This window comes from Phanerochaete carnosa (genome assembly GCF_000300595.1).
Source record: "Phanerochaete carnosa HHB-10118-sp unplaced genomic scaffold PHACAscaffold_2, whole genome shotgun sequence".
Classification (NCBI taxonomy): Eukaryota; Fungi; Basidiomycota; class Agaricomycetes; order Polyporales; family Phanerochaetaceae; genus Phanerochaete; species Phanerochaete carnosa.
The window spans coordinates 3,120,007-3,141,040 of record NW_006767629.1 but is presented as its reverse complement, the minus strand read 5'-3'; the positions used below and the strand labels follow the sequence as shown (position 1 = coordinate 3,141,040).

At 55.0% G+C, this 21,034-nt stretch overlaps 5 protein-coding genes across 5 annotated transcripts; all 5 read right to left on the bottom strand.

Annotated features, from left to right (window-relative positions):
• Nucleotides 1-112: 112 nt before the first annotated feature.
• Nucleotides 113-7,145, bottom strand: PHACADRAFT_137914 (uncharacterized protein). The gene is made up of 5 exons (XM_007392243.1): nucleotides 5,130-7,145; nucleotides 3,507-5,038; nucleotides 2,971-3,453; nucleotides 2,018-2,915; nucleotides 113-1,961 (listed from the first exon to the last, which is right to left on the bottom strand). The coding sequence occupies exons 2-5, from the start codon at nucleotides 4,770-4,772 to the stop codon at nucleotides 436-438; spliced, it is 4,173 nt and encodes a 1,390-aa protein (XP_007392305.1). The 5' UTR covers nucleotides 4,773-5,038; nucleotides 5,130-7,145; the 3' UTR covers nucleotides 113-435.
• A 1,549-nt stretch (nucleotides 7,146-8,694) lies between these two features.
• On the bottom strand, nucleotides 8,695-10,180 carry PHACADRAFT_158162 (uncharacterized protein; the record flags this gene model as incomplete). The annotated part of the gene is made up of 2 exons (XM_007392242.1): nucleotides 8,695-8,856; nucleotides 8,927-10,180. 2 exons carry the CDS (start codon nucleotides 10,178-10,180, stop codon nucleotides 8,695-8,697), a joined length of 1,416 nt encoding a protein of 471 aa, XP_007392304.1.
• Nucleotides 10,181-10,341: 161 nt separating this feature from the next.
• PHACADRAFT_114905 (uncharacterized protein) lies at nucleotides 10,342-11,932 on the bottom strand. The gene is made up of 6 exons (XM_007392241.1): nucleotides 11,614-11,932; nucleotides 11,364-11,563; nucleotides 11,039-11,311; nucleotides 10,904-10,987; nucleotides 10,703-10,854; nucleotides 10,342-10,650 (listed from the first exon to the last, which is right to left on the bottom strand). The coding sequence occupies exons 1-6, from the start codon at nucleotides 11,797-11,799 to the stop codon at nucleotides 10,478-10,480; spliced, it is 1,068 nt and encodes a 355-aa protein (XP_007392303.1). The 5' UTR covers nucleotides 11,800-11,932; the 3' UTR covers nucleotides 10,342-10,477.
• A 3,383-nt stretch (nucleotides 11,933-15,315) lies between these two features.
• Nucleotides 15,316-19,975, bottom strand: PHACADRAFT_181716 (uncharacterized protein). Its single transcript, XM_007392240.1, has 4 exons — nucleotides 19,383-19,975; nucleotides 18,084-19,328; nucleotides 16,805-18,024; nucleotides 15,316-16,749 (listed from the first exon to the last, which is right to left on the bottom strand). Exons 1-4 carry the CDS (start codon nucleotides 19,503-19,505, stop codon nucleotides 15,825-15,827), a joined length of 3,513 nt encoding a protein of 1,170 aa, XP_007392302.1. The 5' UTR covers nucleotides 19,506-19,975; the 3' UTR covers nucleotides 15,316-15,824.
• A 319-nt stretch (nucleotides 19,976-20,294) lies between these two features.
• Nucleotides 20,295-21,027, bottom strand: PHACADRAFT_192119 (uncharacterized protein; the record flags this gene model as incomplete). Its single annotated transcript, XM_007392239.1, has 4 exons — nucleotides 20,295-20,628; nucleotides 20,688-20,728; nucleotides 20,778-20,871; nucleotides 20,921-21,027. 4 exons carry the CDS (start codon nucleotides 21,025-21,027, stop codon nucleotides 20,295-20,297), a joined length of 576 nt encoding a protein of 191 aa, XP_007392301.1.
• Nucleotides 21,028-21,034: the final 7 nt, after the last annotated feature.

Sequence of the window (21,034 nt, the reverse complement as noted above, 5' to 3'; positions counted from 1 at the left end):
GTCATGCTTGATCTCTTGCCATGACACATGTTGCCTGTGCTTTTTCCACTTGTACGCATTCATCTGTAGTCCTATCTCGTGCATGTTCTTGATTCTACGGGTCGAAATCCCATGTTACCACGCACGCACCTGCGAAGGGAATATTTACATGCAATGACAAGCGACGTGTACAAGTATACGACAAAGTACATGGGTATGATGGGCGTGCACACAGACATTTTCCATAGATACAGAATCAGGAAGTGTAAGGGAAACGAAATTGCAAGTTGTAAGTTTAAAGTCTATGCTTCGTCGAGGGGTGTGGAAGATAGAAGATAGGCGGGGATTGACATGAAGTGGGGCGAAAGGAATGCAAGATTAACACTACAAATATGAATAATAAATCCTATGGCCGAATCTGAGTCATGTGCTCCGAACCTGTAGGCTACAAAAATCTCATGATGTATCCAGATCCACGGGTGTAAGAGAGTTCGAACGTTGGAAATGGAATAGGTGCTTAAGCGTCTTGCCTCGGGAAATCGTCGAGCTTTGGGACTCGCTCGGGGGAAGCGCGCCGCCTTCAGCGCGGGAGCCATAGGAGAAGAGCGACCGCCGTCGTGAGATGGGCGCGATGGACGAGAAAGCCACCCGACGTGAAGTGCTCAGCTGCCGCCCGGCCAGCACGTCGGGGCTCGGCATTGGACTCGGCGGCGCGTTCGTAGACGACTGACTTGTCATCTCGGAGTACGCACCGTCATCCAAGGACGCGGCGGGCGTGGCAGGCGTGGCAGGCGTGGACTCGTCGGTCGGCATCTCGGGTGAGCTCTGTGCCCGCCGGCGAAGAGAGCCTCTGCGCCACCACTGCACAAGCCCTCCATGAGGCTCCGTCTCCGCATCGAGAGCTGCAGCGGCAATCTTCGGCGAGCCCGTGGCTGATGGCGTTGGCGAGATCGAGCGTGAATGGAAGAAGTTGCGGACGTTATCCACTAGAGAACGTGTGCGCTTCGGCCTGTAGCGCAGTGTATCAGCGGACGGTAGGGGCAGGTTGCTCTCGAGCGGACTGGGCAAGGCCGAATTCACGTTGGAAGAAGCAGCTGACGACGACTGGGTCATGGCTGGAGGTGACTCGACGGAACCGTCCGGGCTCTGTATCAGACCCATCTCCAAGTCGATATTGTTCACAAACGGAGTAACTGAGAGTGACTGCCGCTTCTTGCGCTTGTCCCCGGAAGACTTGGACCGCTGTGAGAGCACCAAGTGCTTACTCGTCTCGGAGTCGCCGGTCACATCGGGTATTCCATCCACGGAGCCCTTCCGGCGACTTGAAGCGAGCACGATGCTATCATGGCGCTTTCTGGATGCGAGCCCCGACAACGTTAGACCAGAGTTGGACCGTGACATATTCGCCATAGGCCTCTTCCGGACCTGGAAGAGCTCCTCGTCACGCATGCGCACTTGGTTTCGCACCGTCACGAACGTGTCTGAGATAACGTCGTGCAGGCCGTGGTCCACTTGTTGCCGAATTTGCGCCGATGGGCGGCTAACGCGAGAGTCGAACGTGAGCGGCGAAAAGAACGCCTTGACAGACGATGTCGAGGTGCGCCGGTTCAGCGCGGAAAACTCATGCCGCATGATGGCACTGTCGACGCGCGACATTGTCTTGGCAAGCTTCTTCGGAGACGGAGCCGGGGGTGCAGGTGAGGCCGTGTCCCCCGGTCCCTCTAACTCCGACATTGACTGAATCGTGGGCAGCGGCGTCGGAAGAGGCGTCGAATAGTCTGAAGTCTGCTCTTCGTAGGCCGTCACGATAGGTCGCGCGTCTAGCGGAAAGTTCGCAGGAGGCTCGTTCGTCCAGCATGGCGCCGGCGCAGACACAGCGTCTTGGACTGCCGCCATCCAGATGGTCTTCTCTAGCTGACAGGACGCCGCCAAATGCAAATGCACATTCGCGCTGAAAACATGGAACGCATAAGGAAGCGATGCTGTACCAGAAGCGTCAATTTAGGGCTCATCGGTTTAACCGGTGGGAAGCACTCACGATCGTCGTCGACCTCGTCGAGGATCTGGAAACCAGCCAGCGAGAACCAGTGCTTCGCCTCATACACTTTGCCGCTCTTCGGGACCTTTGAGAGAATCAAGTATCCACCGACATAGAGAAATGCACCGAGATATTTGGTTCTCACGCCGCCATTGGATTGATGATACACGACATCCAAAGCTCCCGATACAAGGCATGCACCTAAGGATTGCAGAAACTCAGGTGTCAGCTGTGACCGACGTTCTGGATTGCTTTCGGTGGGCGAGACGGGCGAAGTCGGGTTACCATTCGCAGTCAATCGCGTGGCGATGAGCTGGGACTTGAGCTGGTGCGCCTGCTTGTCATTCGCGCGGTCGACCCTCGTCAGCACAGCGCGCATAGCAGCGCTCGCCCTCTCGATCGCTTCGTCCGTGTTCGGAGACAAACTCCTCTTGGACTTGAGCTGGTCGAACAGCAGGGGGTACTTGCAGATGCGCTGCACAGGCTTGATGAGGTAGTCGAGGAACTTAAGCCTCATGGCCTGTTGCTGCGCATACATCGACTCGCCGTGGACCTTGCGCTTATGGCTGTCCACGGCATCCGACTTAGCGGGACCCAGGCCGGACGTGAGAGGCATCACTCCGAAAGGCGACATGGGTGACTGCATCGAGAGCGAAGACATCGAATGTCGCCTTCTCTTGCTCATAGAGTCGATGCTGTGGCCACTTGAGGACGATGACAGCACGGTTTGCGCCTTGTGCGAGTCGGCGGTGATCTCGAAAGCATGAGCGACCAGGAGCGAACATCGTTGCTCGTACGCGTCCCACTCCACTGGATAGTTATCCTGAATATTGCGCACGAGATCGACGGCCTCGTTGTGACGAGGTGTGAACGTCTCGTAAAGTATGAAGGAAGACGCCTGGGTGTTACCCTGTCGGCTCAGCTGCATATATGCGCATGGGTCGAGTACTCACCTCTTGCACAAATAGGTCCATGACTACGTCGACCGCCTCGTCTACGCTCTGAACAGTCATATCCTCGGTGCTCTGCCTCATCTCCCTTCCTCGACGCTCAGACACCTGAGCAAACACCCACGCCAATGCGGACGGAACAAGAGCTCGCTCGAGCATTGTGACGAAGCGTTCATGCCAAGCAAGTAGGTCTTGAGCGTTGCGTCGAAGAAGCTGCACGTCTTGCTCAGAGAGGAGGGGGCGCCGTGCAGATCTGGTCTTCTCAGCGTCACGTTCGCGGTCGAAGCCATCTCGGTGCCTGTCGAAGCTTGAACCGTCGGGTGGTCCCGAGCCAGAAGACAGAGCCGGGACCGACATAAACGAAGACCGAGAAGAGGGGAACGGGCGTGAGAGAGCCAGGCTCGAGATGGAGAGAGCAGAGGGCGAAGGGCGGGAAAGCGGCGCAGGGACAGGGGCAGTTAGAGAGGGCAATTGCTCAAGGTAAATCTGGGAGCAGCTAAGAATATACGTGCGGTTTGAGTTGGAGCTGCGGTGCTCACCGATACCAGTGCTCGCAGATCAAGCAAATATCCCACCTCTGTTGCCAGTAGCTCTAAGAGCGCGTGGTACCGTCTCATTCCCTTCGCACTTTCCGATGGCGTTTCGTCGTCGACAGGGCTCCTGACCTCCTGAGGCTGCGTCTCCGCCTTCTCAGCAGACTCATGTGAGCCATCCCCAGACCCCTCGCCTTCGTTATCGGAGTCCTCCCCACCCCCGAGTGTAAAAACCTTTCGCGTCCGAGAGCTGGACACTGACACGTCCCGTGACGGCGTGTGGCATGGAAACATGTTTTTCGCTTTCTTCCTTGGACTGCGAGACAGGCTGGGCAAGAGAACGTTGTTCTCCGCATCGTGGGTGGCCGTGTGTGGTCGGATCTCTACGGCGGCAGGCGATGACGAGAGAGTCTTGCCAAACTGTCTCGGCAAGGTTTTTCGCCGCTTGACTCCAGCAGTAGTGCAGATATCGCCAGACGAGCCGCTGCGGGGAATACACCGCGCAGCACGAGGGGGGGAGACGGATCTTGAGGTGATATGTGGCCGACGTGAGGACGAGACATCATAACAGTTCATAGATGGGGAAGTGGGTGCGCGATACTCCGGGAAAACTGCGACAGAAGCAGGGCGCGCATGCCCTTGACTACTTCTTGTGATGTTAGACGGGCCCGCTGTTCCGGACTCACAACCCTGAATGCCGGCAGACGAGCGTGGCGAAACCAAGTGCCTATCCTTCGTGGGCGGCGTGGGCGGCGTAGAAATCCACAATGGCGTCGGGGGTGACTGCGCGAGCGAGTCGCCCGAGAGCGGCAAAGCGGGATGTCCACGTGTAAGATAGTCGCCCTCACCTAGTGATGTAGATGCCGAGCTGCTCGATGCACTGTCGCTGTTGCTGGCCGACGCGACGCCGCCGCTCAGGGAAGCAGTTGCAAATGCTCCGGAGCCCGCCCCGATGTCCGGAGTCATCCTCGGAGAGGCCATAATGGGCGTCAAAGGTACAAACGAGAGTAGTGATGAAGAGGGCGCGCGAGTCGAGCGCAGAGTGGTGCCAATCGCTAGCGAGTTGCTTACAACTAATGATGGTTCCGCGGTCAGAAGGCTCTGTGAAGATGCAGCAAGGGATAGCACCGAAGTCGAAGTATTCGGCTCGTGGTGCCCCAATAGCTTTTGAGCAGAGGGACGGCGATTCAACAGTGAAAAAGAGGCCCTCCGGGGAGAGCTGGAATATGGCGACGACGGCGGGGGTATTGATGTAGGTGTGAGGACCTCCATTCTAAGTGATGCTGATAAGCTTCCTACGCTCGGCACAAGGTCGTCCAAGCGGCAAAGCTTATGGGAAGCTCGGACAGGTGCGAAAGAAGGACCAAAAGCTGCTTCGCCAGATGGATGGTCCTTATGGAAGGGACTCGGCCGGCCGCGCTTGAGGGAGGCGGGCTCGTGGGTGTGGAGGGGGCGAAGACCCACAGGGATATGTGCTCGCTGAGTGCAGCGGCGACGAAGGAGTAGTGAGCGACGAGAAGAGCAAGGTTCCGAGTGATCTGAGAAAGAACGCCGAGCTCGCGTCAGTATAAACGATCGGCGAAGCGGAATGGCCAAGGGCGTGTGGTCCTGAAACAAGAGTTAACGCACCAGGTCCTTCAAGCGACCATGCACGCCTTGACCCTGCGCAGGCTCGAATGTTCTTGGAGATTGCACGCTTTCCAAACGATGACCGCGAGGCCCTGGATCACGTACAAGCTGTGCCTTCGCGCTGGAGCGGGACTGTTTCCTCGGAGGGGGCGGTCAGACGCACGAGAAATATAGGTGCGGTGGAGCGGGGGCGGGGCTCGCTGCGGGGGCAGCCTCTGACGACGGCAGGGAAAGAGGGCGGGGTGGACGTCGTGGACGTAAGAGGAGAGAGAGCCTGTGGGGACTGACTGGGGATCGGCAGAGGCTAGTCGGCCGGTTGACTGGTGTGGATATGCGTGGTATGCCGGTGACGGCACCGCCTGGCAGCCTCCGTGACGGTCTGAACAGCGCACCAGCTGCTCGCTCGGAGAGAGGGCGCGCAGGAAAGAGAAAAAGGAGCGTGTGGGATTGAGGCGAATCACTTAAAGAATATCAGAGAAGACAGGAGGCTTTGCGCATGCGGTCGACGCCCTGGCCGGGAGTCGTGGTTGCTGCATCCGAGAACGGACTAGCACGCTTAGATACCGCTTTTCGCCAGCATTCTCATATTGCGCATCGTCGCGTCCGCGCCGCAAATACCACGGCAAGAATTTGACCCCTTCCGCCTATGTACACGTTCGTCGCAAATACAGCGCCTACTCGCCCTACGACCTGCGCATGCAAGACACGCCCGAATCCCTGTAACACGGTCTGCACCCCTCCTTCCCTCTCTGTCAGCAGCGATGATCATCGTTTCTCGCGATGCTACTTAATTCGAAATAGTCAAAATCCGGAGAATTTCTCTCACTCTGCAGTCGCGGCAAGAGTGGGCCAGGAGTGGGCCGCAGGCGATCGCAGTCGTTTGAACATCCGCTCTTCCGTCGCTGGCGGGTGCCGGACGTCCTGTGTACATGCATCCATGGACCATGTATACGCATCGTCTAAGGGTCTTGACACGCCAGCCCTTCTCTGCAGGCAAGTACTTCACTCCTTCAACCTCCAGTGCTTCCTCCATGCTCTGACGCCACTTACGCGCCCTCTAAAGAGCTCCGACGGAAGTATCCTCCGGAGAGATCGATGGACATAACGTCTCCCAAATAGGCCTATTCCCCCTGGACGCACTCCCCGCCCCCTTTCCTTTAATGATAGAGACATTAAAGCTGTGGTCTGACCTGTCTCCTGAGCAAACAAACCTCTCGATGCCGCAGGTCGCTCATATGCTCCTGAGCAATGTCTCTCACAACGGTGATGCACTTCCTATATATCCGAGCCATACATGGACCATTCGTCATTTTTGCTTCCGCCGAGCTCGATCATTCGAGGCAGTATTCTCATGCAACAATCATTCGGGCACATCGGGCACTCCATCCAGCCGCGCGCGCCGAGGCGGGTTGCGGCTGCCGAGTACGAAAGTTCAAGAACGACCCAAGTTGGTGAGAGTCACACTAGTGCCAGTGACTAGCGACGTGCGGGTACCGTATCTCCGGGTGCAAAGTAAGCCTCGAGTCCAATTTGTACTCCTCTGATCGAGTTGATAGGCAAGGCCAGACACATATGCGGGCTTCACCTGTACGGAAGAAGCATGTTAGCTGGCAGCGAATGTCGCTCGGAAAGGAGGCAGGGGCGACGCACCAGGCTGCCAATTATTCCGGACGCAAGGCTCAGAGTAGTCACGGTATCAGAACAGGGTCCGTTCGTCTTCCTGTGCGTGCTTGCTGAGCACGTCGGCGTAGACGGCAAGATAATCGTCGGACATCCACTGCGACCGTGAAAGGGCCCATCGATGTGCGACTTGAAGTCGAAATGAGGCGACCTCACCGGGGTACGCATGGGTGAAGCAGGGAAGGATCGCGCGCTCCTCTGCATGAGTATCCAGGGGCCTCTACCTGTGCGATAAATCGACACCCTGTCGAGTGACCGCGAGAATAATTGACGGCAAGCCTGTGGAGTATCTGTCGGCAGTCGGAATCGAAGGTGCGCAGGAATGATCACAGAATGAACTGGATCTAGCCTGACTTGTTGACTGCAGAACACAGGCTCGTGTAGAAAGGGATCTGCGGGTACTGGGTCGCGCAGTGACGGCTCTGAATCCTCACAGTTAATCGCGCAATATACAGCATATAACGAAGCAGTGAGATCACCCTGACGCCAATATTGCAACTGAACGCACAAAGACGCACATCTCCTCGGTGTAACACAGCGCTCGCGCAGTTCGTTGACGACACGAGGCGCGACCTACCCGCTTCTGTCGTTGTGTTTGCGGTGCAAAATCAGTGAATTTATCAAGGACGTCGAAGCGCTGCGTGCTCACGAAGACGGAATTTCGAACCTTAGCCGTGCGAGGCATGATGTGCGTGCCCAGACGCGTACCTGGGCTCCTAAACATGGTGGAATGTCCGTTGAGATAGGTACTGGTTACATGAGATGCGGTGTTATGAGGTTAACATTAATTGTTGCTTAGACTTGCGGGATCAGCTAGGGTCGCCTTGCACCCTCGTTCGACTAGACCGCGGTGCATGAGGCAATGCTGCTGCCGTTCAATGAGGACGTCCCCAAGACTTCCCTGCCAAGAAGGAATGGTGACCACACCTTGGTGCTCGTGGGTCGTTCAGCCCAAATTGATAACTTACCTATAAGCACTCGGTTATACAAGTACGCCACGGCGCTTATATTATTCGTCACCGCCATCGATGGCAAAGCACCACAAGCACTGGCGCGACGAGGCTGCCTCGTTCCCGCCGCGAAGGCAGCTGCGGTCTCGTTTATGACAATCCCTCCGTTTAGCGCCGACATGGTTAACAAACTGGCTTGCGCTTCTACGGCAGAAGTCGAAGCCTGGCGCCGTGTGAATGCGCTAAATTCTAATTTCAGGGCCCGTGCCTTGTATATTTTCCCATCTACTTCTTGCCTCTTCTCATTTACAACGGACAGGCACAATCCTGCTATGGCACTGGAGTTGCATGTAGCCATCGATGCATTGTGGAGCTGCGATGTGTCACCTAGTGTCGTCGTGGTACGAGGAAGCTCACCGCTATCGCACGTTGAATGGAGGAATGACGACCTTACGTGAGGCATAAGTGAACGTTCCAGCGCCGTATCTTCACAGAACTAACAGTGGCCGCGAGCCGTGTTAGATGCAAGAGTTGCCGAACAGAACTCAGATATGCGAGTAGGGAATTCGATGCAGGCATACACTCGTGACCGCCCCTGCGGGCAATCGCGCATGTTGACGTGTCGTTATAGCTTATGATCAAGTTCTTATTGCACCGAGGAGGATAAGGCAGATCATGGGTGGTTAGAAGCCTTGTTCCAATGCCATGGGTCACCGATAGCTACTTGCGCCATTGTTGAGGCGGCGACCGCGTGTACCTCGCGGGTGCAGACACACACACTCGTGGTTCACCGGAACAAAATCGCGAATAGCATGAAAGTCCCGGATCCGCCGCCTCCCAAGGCCCAATCGAGAGCCATGGAAACCAGCGGCGCCGCCAATACGTCGAACCACAGCGTGGGATAGGCCACCCTAGGCTCGATATTCACTCGATATTCAATACAGGTCCATGCTATCGTCTGCCCTCGGCGTGAACGGAATACACCTCCGCTCCGCCTCCTTCTTCCTCGCCTCTTCCTTATCTAGGAATGCCCGCAGCGCAGCGATACTCCCGCCGTTGAACGTCCGATACGGACCCTGTGTGTTGCGCTCCCATCCCTGTAAGGCCAAATGAATGAGTCATTCAGCCTGCGATCTAAAGCGATCCTCGCGCGTAACAAGGACGTACAGAGGGCGTACGCTCCGAGAACCGTTTAGTGCCCGGGCGGGCCATGGCGGGTATACAGGCACCGAGGCGCTTGAGGTGCTTCAGCTGTCGGAGCAGGAGGTGCACGGCCTCCAACGAAAGACGATTGCATCCGGATATTTCAACTTCGACAAGAACAGAAGCGTGTTCTGCAAGAAACTCGATGCCGATATCGGTGACCTTTGGCAGACCCGCCATGGACAAGTGGCGCAACTTCTCGAGCGAGGCAGCCTCCATAATCGACATGTCCGTCAGTTGCGTGCAGTCTGTGGAGCCCTTGTGAGATGCGGGCACGAGTGCTGCGAGCGACAAACACGTACAGGAGATGTTCAATTCCCTCAATCGGGGGCAGGCTCGCACGAGCCTGAAAAAACTATCGTCGGTGAGTCGATGCACCTCCGACAGGTCGAGGTCCATAAGTGTTTCTCCCTGCGTACACAGACTATTGACCACCTTATTTGACAGGCCCATGCAACCTGCGAGGTCCAGCCCGGTGACGCGTGGTACATGTTGGACCAAGCCCGCAATTGCGTCGTCCGTCAGCCTCTGACAGTGACTGAGGTCGATGTGATGCAGATATTCGAGCAGGTGGTGGGTCGGCAGCACCAGAGGTGGCAGGCTGTCTATCCATAGCGTCGGTTTCTCCGGAGAAGGGGTCTTCGCTGGGTGCAGATCTGGCACGACGAGACTTCGTCTGCCGCCTGTGTACTGCGTGTGAGAGGTGCCCGAGTATGGTGATGGGAATGCCCTGTCTGTCACGTTCGTGCAGTTCGACATGTTGAACATGCGCAGCTTCCTGCAGAACGTCCACACCTCGCGGACCGAATGCGCTGTCACGAGCGGGAGGTCTGAGATGTCGAGTTCGGTGAGATGGCCGAGCGAGCGCAGGATGGTCTTCAGCGCAGGGTCCGTGATACTCCAAACACTACTCATTCGGAGTACTTGCAGCCGCGTTGCAAGGCCAGCGAGGTCGTGTATGCCGATAGGACTAATATGCAGGCAGCCCGAGATGTCCAGCGTCCGCAGATCATCCGTCTCGCGCCCAAGCAAGATGAGAGTGCGGTCGCTGAGGTCATAGACCCCGGTGAGATATGCTTCCTGAATGCTTGGACAGTATGGAATAACGTCTGCGAGGTGATCGTCCGTGATGCCATGCTCGACGCTTGTGTCAATCTCAAGCACCTCCAAGGCATAATGCTCTTCGTCAGTCTGGGGGAGGGTGTTGAGCAGCTTCATGACCGTAATAAAGGGGGGCCACGGCGCACACCCTGTATTTATATGGATTGTGGCGGGCCTTATCCAAGACCGCGCGGAAATAGCACAGCAGTGGCCTCACCTGTACATGATGGCACACTCACAAAGGCCCTTCTCTCGTTTGATGTAAATGCTGTGCATGGTCGCTTGTTGCCGCATTTTCTCACGCTCGCCCTGCATGGTGGGAGGGGCGGGTCGCAGAAATTGCATTGCGCTATAGAATATCTGGACAGTGTAAGGGGAGCAGGCCTAACTACGCGTGAATCGCGAGGGTATAGTCTATGCCACATGGCTCGAGTTCGAGCTTGCCCGAGGAGTAGAACCGTCTTCTTCTTCCAAATCAGAATCAGCGATAGTCTCTGCGCTTCGAGGCTGTTTCTGTGATTTTGAGCGGGATGCGGTTTGGGGTGGCGGTGTCTGAGCCTTTTTTGTTCGAAGGATATCCATGAGTTCTACAAGGCACTTAGCACACTAGGCATCTACAACCGAAGAGAGCGATCGCACCTGCATGCGTCATATCCTCGTAGCCTTTGATGCTACGTTTCATCGTCAGCCACCGTCGCTGCAATGTGTGTGCACTCCAGATGTTCCAATGTTCGTCGGGAAGCTTTTTCCAATCAATCTCGCTATCATCGTTAACCTTCAGTGAGTCGACCCTAAAATGCGATCAATTGACGTTCATCATCAAGAAAGACAGAGACACACTTATGTACAAGGATATATGCATCTAGCTGACTCCAGCGAGGCTTCGCACCTTCATTCTTGATCTGGGTCGATAGTGAATCCGTCCTGAAGAGCGTACGGTGAGTGTCTGCCTTCTCAGAAGCAGAGACTTCATACCATTTGATTCGACACTGCTGTCGACCGCGGCGACCACCCATACGCTGACTGACAGCACCCCAGAAGATATCGTTATCCATATCCTTCCCCTGCAAGACAGTAACCTCGGTAACGATCTTCGTGAGCTCTTCCTCTTCTTCCTTCGTCCAATGACCGCTCCTCCTAACTTCCTGACCTTCCAAATGATTCCGCCATCTGTCCCGACAGTCCCCGGCAGATCGTCCGACTCGCTCACTGATTTTCTCCCACTGTTGGCCAAGCTGAGCGACAGCGCTGCCAAAGAGTGAGCTCAGCTCAGAACATGGCAAACATGATGTATACTCACTCTCTCAGGTTCTCGTCCTCAGCGGGCACCCATCTCCCTTGACCCCTAAGCGGATGCCACAGTCTGCGGACGTGGTGATATACGGCCGCGATAGGGCGCAAATGAAGAGCAGACGTGATTTCTTGCCAGAATGCGTCACCTCTTCCGTGATCTTTAGAGAAGATAAGTCCGGTAATATCTTGCTCGGTCATGCCCTTGTTCTATGAAGCATTGAGCATAAACTAAGATTAAAACGCGCCAGAAGACTCACCACCCGGAAAGTCTCGATCGCCGCGCAAAGCTGAGCATCCTCGATGGCAGAAAACTTACCCTTTTTGTACACCAAGCCCTGCGTCTTCACCATCTCGGCGAGCTTATTCGCATTCATCCACACGTTCGCGAGCATGTGTGCATGGTCGGGATTGTCTTCCTCCGGAGGTCGTGGCGGAGGTGGCATATGTGCAGGCGGAGGTAGGTTACGCGTACTTGTACCGGACTCTTTCGCCTGCTTCGGGTGACGGCCCAGAATAGCGACTGATCTTGCGGAGACCTGATTTACAGGAGGCGGACCCGGAGGTGCAGGAGGTGGGATAAATGAGGGGGGAATATTCAGTGGTGGATTAGATGGCGTATGTACCCCCGCTTCGCCGAGGGTCTTGAGCACGGAAGCTAACTTCGCGATGTCCATGTCCTGGAGTGTACGCAGGAGCTCCTCACTAGACGCGATATTCAGGTCTGGCAGAATGCTGTTCAAGTCAGGGTACATGCCGGGAGGGCCGAAGGGAGGGGGCGGAGGGGGCGGGTGAGTGTAAGAATATACTGGAGGTGGAGGAGGATACTGGACCATATGCTCTGGGTACGGGGGATATGGTGGCATAGGCTGCGGCGGGTATGGCGGGGGGACGTTGTCTTGAAGGTGAGAAGTCACAGATGCTGCAGCCACAACTGCTGACAGGAAGTCTGCAGAAGAAGTACCAAGTACATCGTCCGTCACAGGAGGTCCTTGCTGCTGCTGATGCACAGGCATCAGAGTAGGAGGTTGTGCGAGGGCTGGTTCTCTGCCCTTGTCCTCTTTCTTCTTCTTAGCCTTCGGCTTACCCACTGCCGCACCGACGGCGGGCACGGAGTGGTCCATTGCCACCTGCACGATAGGCTCAACGACCTCCGCATCGCGGATTTTCTTCTTTTTCTTCGATTTCACCTGCTCGTCCCTGGGCTGGCCATCACCATCGCCTTCACGGGAACGTTTCTTCTTAAACTTCCTCTTGGGTGCTTGGGCAGCATCGTTGGCGTCGACGATAGCCTGCTGGAGAGCGCATTGGGCGTCGGCAGATGGATCCTCGGTCATAATCTGGGAAACTGTGCCGCCAGTCTTTAGGGCAAGTTGGAGGTCAAGCGATTTGGCGCGTCAAGCGCCTCGCAGAATCTGCCGCGCGCTTTACATAGACCACGACCTTACCAGCTTCAAGTTCGAAACGCAGTGTAAAGCAAAGTTCAGACCGCTCTGGCCTACGTACCACGAAACTAAAACGTTTGATGTACTTTTCTCACACTACGGGCATGAGCTGATTTCAGATCACCTGAAATGTCCTGGTCAAGCCATCAAAACTGTTTCATTTTTGAAGACTTAACTGGGGCTTTCTGGTGTCCCAAAATGATAGATTTGCTACCACTTTCATAGCCATTTGCGGTGGAGGAAAATGATAAATTTTGTGTAGCCTGAAATGAACCTGAAATGACTCAATATGGCTACATTTCAGTACGGCAAAGAGTTCATGTTTCAGGAGACTTTGTGGCGCATTTCAGGACATCTGAAAGAACATATGTAGAAATCATTTCCGCCTCATGTTTGCAATGAGGAAAGGTGCGGGCAAGGAAAACTTTTGATGGTCCTGAAATTGCCATTTATGACACATTTGTAGTACATTTCTAGGATGTTTCTGACTTATATCAAGTAAAAATCTTCTAGCCCATAAAATAGCTTCAAAATCCATCAGAAATGGCAATTTCAGGACCCTCAAAAGTTTCCCCTGCCTGCACCTTTCCTCATTGCAAACATGAGGCGAAAATGATTTCTACATATGTTCTTTCAGATGTCCTGAAATGCGCCACAAAGTCTCCTGAAACATGAACTCTTTGCCGTACTGAAATGTAGCCATATTGAGTCATTTCAGGTTCATTTCAGGCTACACAAAATTTATCATTTTCCTCCACCGCAAATGGCTATGAAAGTGGTAGCAAATCTATCATTTTGGGACACCAGAAAGCCCCAGTTAAGTCTTCAAAAATGAAACAGTTTTGATGGCTTGACCAGGACATTTCAGGTGATCTGAAATCAGCTTATGCCCGTAGTGTCAAGATATGCCAGCTGTACATCGTGCTGTTGATCGACATCATAGCTCATGCGCTGACAAGCGACGTCGGGTGTTTGGTAGGATCGCTATCGAGATTCAGCGTTAATTGTAAAACACGCATGACTTTCACTATACGTTCAGTGCCGTCCATTCACTTGCTCGGCTAAGCTAAGACGAGGATATATATTCAGGACTGCATAGCCTACATCATCGGGTGTATGTCCCGATCAGCCCCGCCATCATACCCATTAGGGATACTTTCGGCGTCTGTTATCCTTTGACTTGACCTCGGTTCATTCTCGATTCAAAGCCTCGCTCACTCCACACTCGTTCTGCCGTTTATTAGCAACAAAACAACATAGGATGTCTCACACCACAGCCAAAACTAAGGAGGAAGACGAGCTTCCTCCTCCGCAACGTCAGCCATCACCCCCACCGCACACCAGCTTTACTGCAAGAGCGATCCATGTATGCATTGTTCTGTCTCGAAGGGGCTTCCAAACATAAGATTTACTATGCCCGAAGCCACCGACATTCTCCGCGTTTAAGCCCCGAGATATCCGGATAACCTCTAGCCAAGGGATGAACCACATCGCCTGGAATTGTGACGGCCGGAGGTTGGGTGCGGTAGGCATTGACAAGCTCGTCCGCGTATGGTCGCCTGAGAAGAGCGTGCGTGAACCAGAGTCAGAGCCATCCTACTGCATATTTAGCTGAATTGTTCTGACAGATGGACTTCCGCGCAGCGACTATATTCTCCGGAGGGCACACTGAAGAAGTCGACTACATCTCATGGAACCCCAAGCATCCGGATCTGTTCTGCTCATCCAGCCAGAAGGATAGGAGGATTGTATTTTGGGATGCAAGGCGTGAGTTTTCCGCTCGTGAACACCCGTTCTAGGTTGATCACGTTCTGCAGAAAGTCGATATGTGCAACAAATATCCTTGAAGTACACTACTCCGCAGACAACAATATACGCCCCAGATGGCAAGACACTTCTATATACTACTCCCAGCAAGCACCTGTTTGTCGTAAAGCTCAACAAGAAAGAAGACGGCAAGGAGACTTGGGAGACTATCAAAAGCGAGACAGTATGTTCGACATCTTGCTGTGTCTTCAGACCACGCTCACAGGGCACAGGTGACAGCGTCGAACGCGCTATTTAGCCACGCGGGTGAATACATCGTACTTAATAGCTTTGCAGAGCATACGCTGCGCGTCGTCGACTTTCCTGGTTTGAAGATGGTCCATTCCACACCCGCTCATGTTAACGGCTGTGTGGCGACCGCCCTCGACCCGCGAGGCAGGTATGTTGGTTTTCTCTCACTGTTAATTCCCCTCCATAACTGGATTTTGGCCAGATATTTGGCATCTGCGGGCCACGATTCCATTGTCAACATGTTTGACCTCTCGGAATGGATATGTGCGCGGACTATCACGGCAAGCGAGTGCGTCCCAGAAGGAGTTGTCCCCTTGACCCAGATTGACCCCTCTCCCTCCCAGTCATGCCATCACCGGTCTTAGTTTCTCGCATGACGGCGAATTCATCGCCCTTTCGACGCAAGGGCCATACATCGACATTGTAAGTTCTGTGACAATCGCGGCTCTAACTGGCTCATTGATTGCACTTTCCTCTAGTGTGCCACTGAGACGGGCGAACCCCTTCATCGTGTACCTGCTCTGGGGGCATCGCCAACTGTGCAATGGCACCCTTCAAAATACGTCATGGCATATTGCGGGCCAATAGCTCCTACGGGATCGGCGTGGGTCTCGCTCTTCGGGCCAGGCATGTCAATCTAGGGCCGAGCACTGCTCGAAACCTGTTCTTTGGACGTTTTGTACGTGTGACACTGTCTATATACTTGGGTAGGTTCGTCAGAGTATCGTGAACTGCGTGACCGAGACGTGAAGATGCAAGGCGTGGAGTATAACTATAAACAGCGAAGCGTAAAGTAGGCCTTCGTCTAGGAGAGAGGTGGGCGACAACATTGTGCGAACAGAACAGAGCAATATGGACAGGAGAAAAGACGAGAACAGAGGGTTGCGTAAGGTCGGCTGATCAGAGCTAGACTTAGTCCGGGGAAAGCAGATTACAGCATATACAGACATCGAAATGACGTTTCTTCACTAGTGGAAGGTGTATTGAAGCCCAAAATGCTGGCCGTCAGATGGCGGGCGGACGACGACATCGGGGAGGGCCTCCTGTTCGCGCAGGATCGCACGCTGCTTGGTAGTCTCACTGCGCACAAGCTTGAGCGGCTTCAGCGCACGCTTGAGACTCGGCTCCCTGCGTATGTTCTCGGCGTCCGCCTTCTCCTTCTGCGCCTTCCTGCTATTCTTTCCGAGAGAGAGCGGCTTCGTTGTTTGCATCGCGCTATTGTGCTCGCGGTCCTGCAGGAGCGACAGTGGGCGCAGACCCCGGGCCTCGACCTCCAGCGTGACGTTCTCCTGATCGACGTAAGGCTTGTTGACGCGATGCTTAGTGGACTTGGTCTTCGGCACAAGCGGACGCACAACCGGCGACGCTGTATCAGGCGCAACATTCTCGTCCGTCTTAAAGTACACGAAGCTTGACCGGTGCAGTGACTTGGACCGAGCATCGGTATCGCGAGAGCGGGACTTCGCCTGGGTCTTGGATTCCTGCGGTGTGCTCGAGAGCACACCATCAACGCTTGGGTCGAAGTCGCACAACGTGGTATCGGATACAGGAGAAGGCGGGAGGAACTTCAGCTCGCGATCGAGTGCAGAAATGAGCGTCACGAGTGAACTGCGATTCGTGCGAATGCCCTCCCGCACATCGAGCATCGACGGGAAACCACTATATTCGCAAGGAGAAGTGGGGCGTGAGCTCTCGTCCTCTTCGGCGACAACCTTCAGGTAGTGCTCGGCAGACTCCTCGCCGTACGCGGCGATCCTGCGGTCATCTTCAACCTTAATCTCAGGGATCTCGACGTTGCTGGATTCATGCCGACCACGTTTGTGGTCAGGAGCACGGTCAGCGTCGCCGCGCGAAGCCGATGAAGTGCGAAGGCCGCCCTTGCGGAGGCTAAGGCTGACCACCTCGTTAGCATCAGTGTACGCAGATCGAATCGCTAAATGCAGTTTACCTGGGAAGACTGGCATGAGTCTTGTGAGCAGAGATCTTCCTGGTGCGCGTCTGGGTCTGTGATCTCCTGTTCTGTGGCGTCGATTGGAATAGTGGAGATGAGATGTCACCAGCCGTGCTACCAAGCTCAGACGGAACGTGACTCTTGCGTGCTCTTCCGCTCCTAGACATGACCGTAGGCGACATCTTCCAGCTATCCGTGATCTTGATGTCTTCGCCGACCTCGAGGCCAGGCACGAGCAGCGGGAGCAACCCGGCAAACAGCTCATCAATTTCGCGGGTGTTGTCGTTCTCAATAGGGCCGAACGAGAACTCATCATTGGCTGAGTACGACTTCCGGTGCGCCAGGCGTTTGGACGCGTTAGCCGCCTTGAAGCACTTGAGCGTTGGCGGGGTCGGAGGAAGCGGGGTCGACGGCGGTCCGCCGATTACAGAGCGTGGAATCGAGTTGATTGACGATATCGAACGAGCACGGAGGTGGCTGTGGCGCTTCGTCTCCGCCAGCCCCGCCTCAACCTCGACGGCGGTCGTCGCGGCGACCTCGCGAGATGATACGCGTTTGGGCTTGGGTGATGGCGGCAGGTTGACAGTCATTGCAAGCGTAGAATAGTGACGTTGAGCAATCATAATCTTGGTTGCGAACGCGACGCTCTCGTCTACCTCAGAGCAGTATGAGGAAGCCTTCGAGTCCTTCTTGCGCGTGCCCATCTCAGGATTCATGCCGGCTTGAGCTTGGTCGCGGCTCTGAGGCGTGAGAGGGATGGTTGACATGCCATCAATGTCTTGAATAGGCAGGGGGGGTGAGAGCGGGCCATCGAAGACCTCCTCTTCCTGCGGCGGCAGGACTGACAGCTTGGGCTTGGGACGGAGCAGGGTGAGAGCGCGCGCAACTTTGGTCTTGCCGTCGACTGCATCGCCATTGGCAATCCAGACATCACCGCTACGACAGTCCTCGATAACAGTGGTACTGCCGCTGCGCTTGTACTCTCGGACGACAGGCTCGGTAGAGGAGCTACTGCACGGCGAGGGTGCACGGTGAACAACCGAAGGAGGCGGAGATGGTGTGTCAAACAGGCCGGACGGGATCGGGAGCGGAGATCGGAACAAGATGTTTGCAGCAAGAAGAGGAGCGGAAATTGTGACGGAGAGTACCATCAAGAAAGAAGCAGCCGCGGATGGCTCAGCCAATTGAGAAGTGACATAGTATGGAACAGCAAGACCCTGGCAACGACCAGTAAGATAAACTTCGGTTAGGAATTGGGATCTAACCGCGCACTCACCATCGGGAACCAAACACTAACCAACCATCCAACGGCGCGACACATTGAAATATCGACCTCGCCTGCAGGCGAGCCGGATGGACCAGGGCTGCTAGTCTCAGCCCTGGAAGCGTCAGGAGCGTAACCGTATCCACCAAGCACATCGGTGCCGACACCCGGGGTGTGCGGGCGCGATGTGACGGGCGAGGGCGAAGTTGAAAGAAGCCGAGCAGTGAAATAGTCCTGGCCAAGGTCTGGGCTGGGCGGATGCGGCGAAGGGGAGCCGTGAGAGTGACGCGAAGTAGAGAAGGACCACTGGGATATCGAGGGCTCGTTCTGCCAGCCGGGACTCTCAGTGAGCCAGGAAGACTGAGAACCCATGCGAATGCGCGGATCCACACGGTGGAACGGATCGGGGTCGTCACTAACATTATACGTACCGTCAGAAGGACGATACGGGGCGGGCAGCGGGGGCACAGGTGGAATGGGAGATTCGCGCCCATTTGCAGGCGTAGCGCGACCGAACCAGAAGGACGACTTCGTAGGGATCGAAAGGTACGATGCGACGTTAGGGTGGACTTGGGCACGGGAGCTGGCGTTGGAGGGCATGCGCGAATGATTTGTGTAGTGCGTTGAGAATGAGAAGGCGGAGATAGACTCGGAACGAGAGCTTGCGCGCGAGGTGATCCAGGAGCTGTTGTCTTTGAGCACGTTTATGTCTTCTGTGGCAAACGACCGTCGACGTGACTTCTCCTCTACGGAAGCCGGAGGCCAGGGATCGCGCATGTCGCCGAGAGCAGCGAGGTTACGGCGGATGATAAGGAGCGTACCGATGAGGCATCCGAACGTCACGCTACTGATGACTGCAACAGATGCAGAGTACCCCAACAATCCCCAGAAGAAGGTTTCTACTCCAGTACCGGCCAAGACTGCAGCAAGGACGGTCGAAGTGATGATGAGGAGAAGCGTCGGGCACCACAACATCCAGTGCTTGGCACCAAACGCGACTGGCTGACCCAGGCGAACGTGCAACAGAGTGATAGCAGCGACAAGGAGCAGACATGATTGTCTGAGTGTGGTAGCAATCCAAAGTCGCCCTGCCGAGCCTGGGTCATTGACAACATCGTAGCCGGTGGGTCCGCCCAGATATTCACTGACAGCTTGCCAAACGAAGATTACGAGGGCCACCATGTCGCATGAGGCGAGCCAGATATGGCTCTTATCTGCAGCGGAGAGTGTTTTGAAGTTTGGAAGGCCAAATTCGGACTGACGTGGCCCGTATTAGTGCAAAGCGTCGTTTTTTTCAAAACGGAGACGTACTGGAGGAACCCGCCTGCTGAGCGGGTTCGGAGGAAGGATAGGAATTACAATACGGAGAATGACGAATGTTGAAGAAAAAAACGAGACAAGTGCGAGGGCGAGTGTCGGTACGAGGGGCAACATGATTCGTACGTGCTTGAGGTCGTTGGTGGCGTGAGCTTGGGGTCGTTCTTGATATAAAGAGTGTCGTGCGCTGTGTTAGCGTGAATTGGCGTAAGGCCTTCGTATCGCTGCCGACTAGGGATTGACAAGTCGAAGCAGGAGTCGAAAAAGCAAGGAAAGGGAGTGGAGGAAAGAGCGGTTAAATATTAAATTCAACCGTGGTAAAGTTTGAGAACGCGACAGTGGTGGACCCACAGAGGCAAATAGCCCCGGCATCGTCAATCATGCGCTGACGACCGTCGTCGTCGTGGACGTTAGCATGTGTGGAGCTGGACGACGTACAGCGATTATCCTGCTGCCCGGTCTGTGCGCTGAAGCCCGCTATATGGCGCACATCCCACCCGACCGCTGCAAATACCCATGAGTTGCCTATCGTCAGATATCGCTGACTAGAGAAATCCAAGACAGCAGCTTGCTCCCCGAAACCGGCTGGCGACGAGTTAATGTGTTCAGGCTAGCACTATAAAAAAAAAAGATACATACCCTACGTCTTCGTATTTGCAGGCAGATTATTGCCTCTTGTGAAGGAGCGGAGAAGTCAGGCTTGGGCTTTTCTGAACGACACTCTTCAGCCTTCAAAGTCGATGTCGACAGAGCTTCGGAGTCAGGACCATTGGCGACGAAGTCGTCCATAACTCAATTGCAGGCAGGCTCAGAGTAAAATGATCAAAGAACTGAACTTCATATGAGCGACAGGCATCACTGTTACTATACAGCGAACAGCCTGCGCAAGCATCCTTGCCCATCTCTCTAGTGGGTGGGTACCTCGGGAACCTTCTCGTCAGCTTTATCCGCCACATTCAACGCGACAAGAATGCGAGAGACCATGTTGTACGCCGAAATGGTCACGGTGACTTCAACAACCTGTTTGTTGTCCAGGAGCGCTGCCAGGCTGTCAAAGACATCCTGGGGGACGTGCACGTTCTTCGTCACCCAATCTGTGTACACTAGGGCGGCCCGCTGCAGATCGGAGAGGACTTGGCCAGGGTCGACATTCTTTGAGAGAGCGGTTGACTCGTTGCGAATGATAGAGAGTTGTTGTGTCGTCAGTCCCGCTTTCTGACCAATGGGCACGTGGGCATTCCTACCACAGAAAACATAACCATGAGAAGGCTATATGATTCGGACTAGAGGGAGACACACCACTCGTACACAGCACCATTGAGAGCAGCAACGCGTAGAATCTAACGGAATGGCGTCAGAATGACTATTAATACCATCCAGGGCACATACAAGTAGTTCTCTGAGGTTGTCCGGCAAGCTGTTCTGCTGCCTAACTGCTCCCAGCAGGCTGCTGTATCCCGCTGCCAGTTGTGGCGCATTCAGGCTAAGAGTCGTAAGCAGCACGCAGGGGATGGTGTGAGGAAGGATGTTACAGAGCACCATCGAGCTCTATGAGATTCCCCCCTGCTCTACGCGTTCGGATGGTGTCCGCAGCAGGATCTGTCCCAGGATCAGGATACCTGTACGGAACGCGGGGCATGATGTCG

Coding starts and splice junctions, on each gene's coding strand:
- PHACADRAFT_137914 (XM_007392243.1), bottom strand. CDS start 4,772: ATGGAGGTCCTCACACCTACATCAATACCCCCGCCGTCGTCGCCATAT. Junction 3,454..3,506: donor ATCTGCGAGCACTGGTATCG/GTGAGCACCGCA, acceptor AGCTGCTCCCAG/ATTTACCTTGAGCAATTGCC. Junction 1,962..2,017: donor CGACGAGGTCGACGACGATC/GTGAGTGCTTCC, acceptor CTTCTGGTACAG/CATCGCTTCCTTATGCGTTC.
- PHACADRAFT_114905 (XM_007392241.1), bottom strand. CDS start 11,799: ATGCCACCTCCGCCACGACCTCCGGAGGAAGACAATCCCGACCATGCA. Junction 11,312..11,363: donor GAGGACGAGAACCTGAGAGA/GTGAGTATACAT, acceptor ACTCTTTGGCAG/CGCTGTCGCTCAGCTTGGCC. Junction 10,651..10,702: donor CGAGGATATGACGCATGCAG/GTGCGATCGCTC, acceptor AGTGCCTTGTAG/AACTCATGGATATCCTTCGA.
- PHACADRAFT_181716 (XM_007392240.1), bottom strand. CDS start 19,505: ATGTTGCCCCTCGTACCGACACTCGCCCTCGCACTTGTCTCGTTTTTT. Junction 19,329..19,382: donor TCAGCAGGCGGGTTCCTCCA/GTACGTCTCCGT, acceptor GGGCCACGTCAG/TCCGAATTTGGCCTTCCAAA. Junction 18,025..18,083: donor TTAGTGTTTGGTTCCCGATG/GTGAGTGCGCGG, acceptor GGTCGTTGCCAG/GGTCTTGCTGTTCCATACTA.